This window comes from Chrysochloris asiatica, unplaced genomic scaffold (genome assembly GCF_000296735.1).
Source record: "Chrysochloris asiatica unplaced genomic scaffold, ChrAsi1.0 scaffold00339, whole genome shotgun sequence".
NCBI classification, from domain to species: Eukaryota; Metazoa; Chordata; class Mammalia; order Afrosoricida; family Chrysochloridae; genus Chrysochloris; species Chrysochloris asiatica.
Window position 1 is genome coordinate 2623659 of NW_006408857.1, and position 4008 is coordinate 2627666.

At 46.3% G+C, this 4008-nt stretch overlaps 1 protein-coding gene across 1 annotated transcript; it reads left to right on the plus strand.

Moving 5' to 3' along the window:
• Positions 1-584: 584 nt before the first annotated feature.
• CNTF (ciliary neurotrophic factor) lies at positions 585-2325 on the plus strand. Its single transcript, XM_006875767.1, is given in 2 exon segments — positions 585-698; positions 1855-2325. Coding segments are annotated over 2 exon segments (585 nt in total).
• Positions 2326-4008: the final 1683 nt, after the last annotated feature.

The following is a 4008-nucleotide window of genomic DNA, read 5'->3' on the forward strand; positions in this document are numbered from 1 at the left end:
AAAGGTGCTGTAGTTTAAAGGAAGTGTTTCTCCATTTGACCTTAGCTTTTTTGTGTGTAAAATGGGGAAAATATATATCTCAATTCCTTTAAGGCTCCAATGAGGTTTGTTTGAAAGCCTTTAGCAATGTGGCTGGCCATGGTAGGTACTGTCTATAATACAGTAACAGGAGCAGGCTGAGAAAGGAGGCGAGTGAATAAGCTGAACTGTGTGTGTCCATAAAGGAGACAGCGTTAGCTGGGTGTCATGAGGATTCCTATGATAGTGACCTTGTTGCTAAGTGCAAAAGCAAAACAATGACAGAAAAACAAGTATGCTAAGCCCTGAGTGGAGGAGAGGATGGAGGCAGACGCAGTAGGAAAAAGGAGCTGATTAAAAAGGGGCCTTTGATTCCAGAGGCACAAAAATCCACAGCCAGGAATTTGCTGCCACCTCTGAGTCAGGCAGGGGTGGGGATGGGGTGCACAATCCCATTAGTGGAGAATGCTCAGTGGATTTAGTCTGAGAGAGTCACATTTCTTACTTGGACCAGTGTAGACAGAAGCAAGCCCAGCTCACTTGTCGTGGGACAGTAGAGTTAGGGGATGGCTTTCGCTGAGCGCTCACCACTGACCCCTCACCGCCGGGACCTCTGCAGCCGCTCTATCTGGCTAGCAAGGAAGATTCGTTCAGACCTGACTGCACTTACGGAATCTTATGTGAGTTGTCTATTTTGCTATTGTCTATTTTCACTTGAACTCTTATGATGTGTAGCCCCTTAGCATCATCTTAACAGCACCGTTAACAATAGGAAAGCCCCAAGCGTACAGTCATTTAGATACTGGGACCAATTTGACATGGCCCACTTCCATTGAGGAAACTCAAGTGACCCAATGTTCTTCCTCTAGGGGTATGTAGAAGAAGAGTGCATCATTCCGTCAGTAAAATGGGGTCCTAGATAGGGCTGACTGTGACTATCTCTTGGAGGCAGTTCCTATGTTGATTACGTTATGAATTCTATCAGAATGAAGTTTTCATGTAGTTCTGAAATTTTTAAATACATAAATGAAAGGCAGAATGATGTTTAATGGGAGAAATTTGTATCCCCAACCAATTTTTTTCTATACCTGATTAGCCATTTACTTCCTAATCCCGGTACCTAAATAGAAAGGTCACCTAAGCTGACAAAAGGATCCTCCTAAAAGATTCATTGGAGACTTGTTAAAGTGGTAACTTCTGAAGGAGCTGCCCGTGAAGGTCCAGATCGGTTTTCTGATGGCGAATTCCCATTAGTCTCCACTGAAGACTTGCCATGGTGGTAACTCCAAGACCCTGTGCAGACTTACAAAGTCAGGTTCTCAAAGAACTGGTTTCTCTTCATGCAGCCCTGTCAGTCAGAAATCAGACTGAAGTACCAGTTACAGTTTTCCTGCGGCATTCCTTAATGGATTGTCCTCACAATGGACAGTAGTCACTGGGAAGAACAAGGTTGGGAAAATTCTATAGCTACCTTCTAGAGCTCCCTAGGTGTGGCAGTGTCCCCAAGTTACGTTAAAAATACTTGAGAATGACTAAAACGCTCCAGTCTCTAGGAGAGTTTCAAGTGGGTAGGAAAATTTTCTAGACAAGTGGTTTTTAATCTTCAGAACCTAAAGCTGTAGATTTCTCCCAAGAAAAATACACAGATACTATAACAGTATGCATACTTCTAGAGAGTGTGGGGTCTTCCTAAAGTCCACTCACAGACCCTAAATGTATAACTTGAATCCCTGACCCAGGGCACTGAGTGAGATGTCATTTGAGACGGGGTGATATGAATTAAGGGCAGTGTGCATGACTGCAGACGGCATGATGCTGTTCCGTGTCTTTGGCCAGATCAATCATCAGGGCCTGAACAAGAACGTCAACCTGGACTCTGTGGATGGCGTGCCAATGGCAAGCACTGAGGAGTGGGGAGAGCTGACGGAGGCAGAGCGACTGCAGCAGAACCTACGGGCGTACCGTACCTTCCACGTTCTGCTGACCACGCTTTTGGAAGACCAGCGAGTGCACTTTACCCCTACTGAAGGGGACTTCCATCAGGCTATCCATACTCTTCTCCTGCAAGTCGCTGCCTTTGCTTACCAGCTGGAGGAGCTGATGGTGTTCCTGGAGCACACGATCCCACCCACCGAGGCTGACAGGAGGCCTGCTGGTGGAGATGGAGGTCTCTTTGAGAAGAAGCTTTGGGGTCTAAAGGTGCTACAAGAGCTTTCTCACTGGACAGTGAGGTCCATCCATGATCTCCGGGTTATTTCTTCTCATCAGACTGGGGTCTCAGTACACGGAAGCTAAGGAGCAGAGTAGTGTAGCAGTTACCCCACGCTGCCTTGCTTCCCCACCTAGTGGATGACACTAGCTCTCTGGGGCCTCACTGTCCCAGCTTAACGTTTTGAAAACCTCAAAGACCACAGACAATTTTCATCAGGCGGGATTGGAGATGTGGACAAATGGGCATACAGGTTTAGTCTGCGTGCTGTGTGCATGTGTGTTGAGAGGTGAGGGAGTGGGGCTAGAGGTAATACCCTTTCACCTCAGTTCCCTGAACTTTTCTACTCAGTAAGTACCACACTCACAGAAAAAACGAGTTCTGGATGACTCTTCTGAGAAGACGGAGTCAGTGAATTGAAAATTGTGGACTTCTCTAACGAATTTCAAACTCTTGGATAATAAAAATATTAACTAACCTGGACTATCCACTGTACTGAGGCACTGTGCCAGAGGCTTTATGTATATTTATTGTGTGTAGTTTTCATAACTCTTAGATGAGAAAATAGGCCCACGGGAACTTACAACTTGGTGGAAATCACACAGCAAACGGCACAGCCAAGTTTGGGTCTGCATCTTTGTCATTCCAAAGCCTACATGCCGGCTAGAAGACTGATGGGAAACCTGTACGGCAGCACCTTTTTACCACAGAGGGTGGAAAGATGCACCTATGAAACCCATCCTCATCACTCAGCCCCACCCCCACTCTAGTTATGTGTGCTGATAGGCCATGCTCAGATATGGTGTTGAAAGCAGCATTGGTCGCCCCTGCTTGGCAAACAGCAGATGGCACCAAAAATCAGAGCTCGGAAGCTAGAGATGCCATACAGCCTACTCTGAAGGTGCCCGCTAAGGTGTTTCTTGAGTGCTGGATGGAGCTCAGCACGCTTACTGTAGTCGGTGGTGCGGTAACACAGGCTCTAGCATTTGTGTACAATGGGTGGAATCCTAAGGGTCAAAAGTCACACAACTCCTTTGCCACACATTCTCTGGACTTAACTCATCAAGGGAGGGTGAGGCCCACTGGGAATTCGAAAGATTCTGAAACAATGTACAGTGAGGCCTCCCAGCTTGACACAGTCAGGGTTTTGTGAAAAAGGCACTCACTGGGCAGTGTGGGCATTAATGGGGAAGGCCAAGCACAGAGAGACGTGTGAAGCTCAGAGTTCTGGGCTGTGTGTTTTACTCTCACCCACTTAATGTAGTCTGTATTCTCTAATCAGAGTGGAGGCCCGAATCCTGGTAGTTTAATCATCTGAGGCTTCCGTTCAGTTGTTTAGAGACACATGCTTTAATGAATCATGATTCTGGGAAGTTGCGTGGAGCCAGGGCTGGGTGACTTACCTTATGTCCTTTCTTACGTGGATTCGTGTCCCAGACTACATCAAGTCAATCATAAATAGTTGGTGAGGATAGTGTGACAACATGCACACCAGGAACTAGTAAGGCCCTGCAAGGCCTGTATACATATGAAATAAGCAGATGATACTAGACTGGAATTGTAAGGCACAGGTTTAAGTGTTACTAAATTCAAAGGAAGGAAATTAATCAGCAAGGGCCAAAAATAGCTTCCTGGAGGAGGTAGGAGTTCATCTGTGGCTCAGGGGTTGACTGAGTACAAAAGAGAAATGAGAAACAAGTTAGTTGCCTGGTTAAAAGAAAGCAAAGCTATAGTAAACATTTAGGTCCCGCTGGTGTGGCACTTTGGGCTAATGCGCTGGA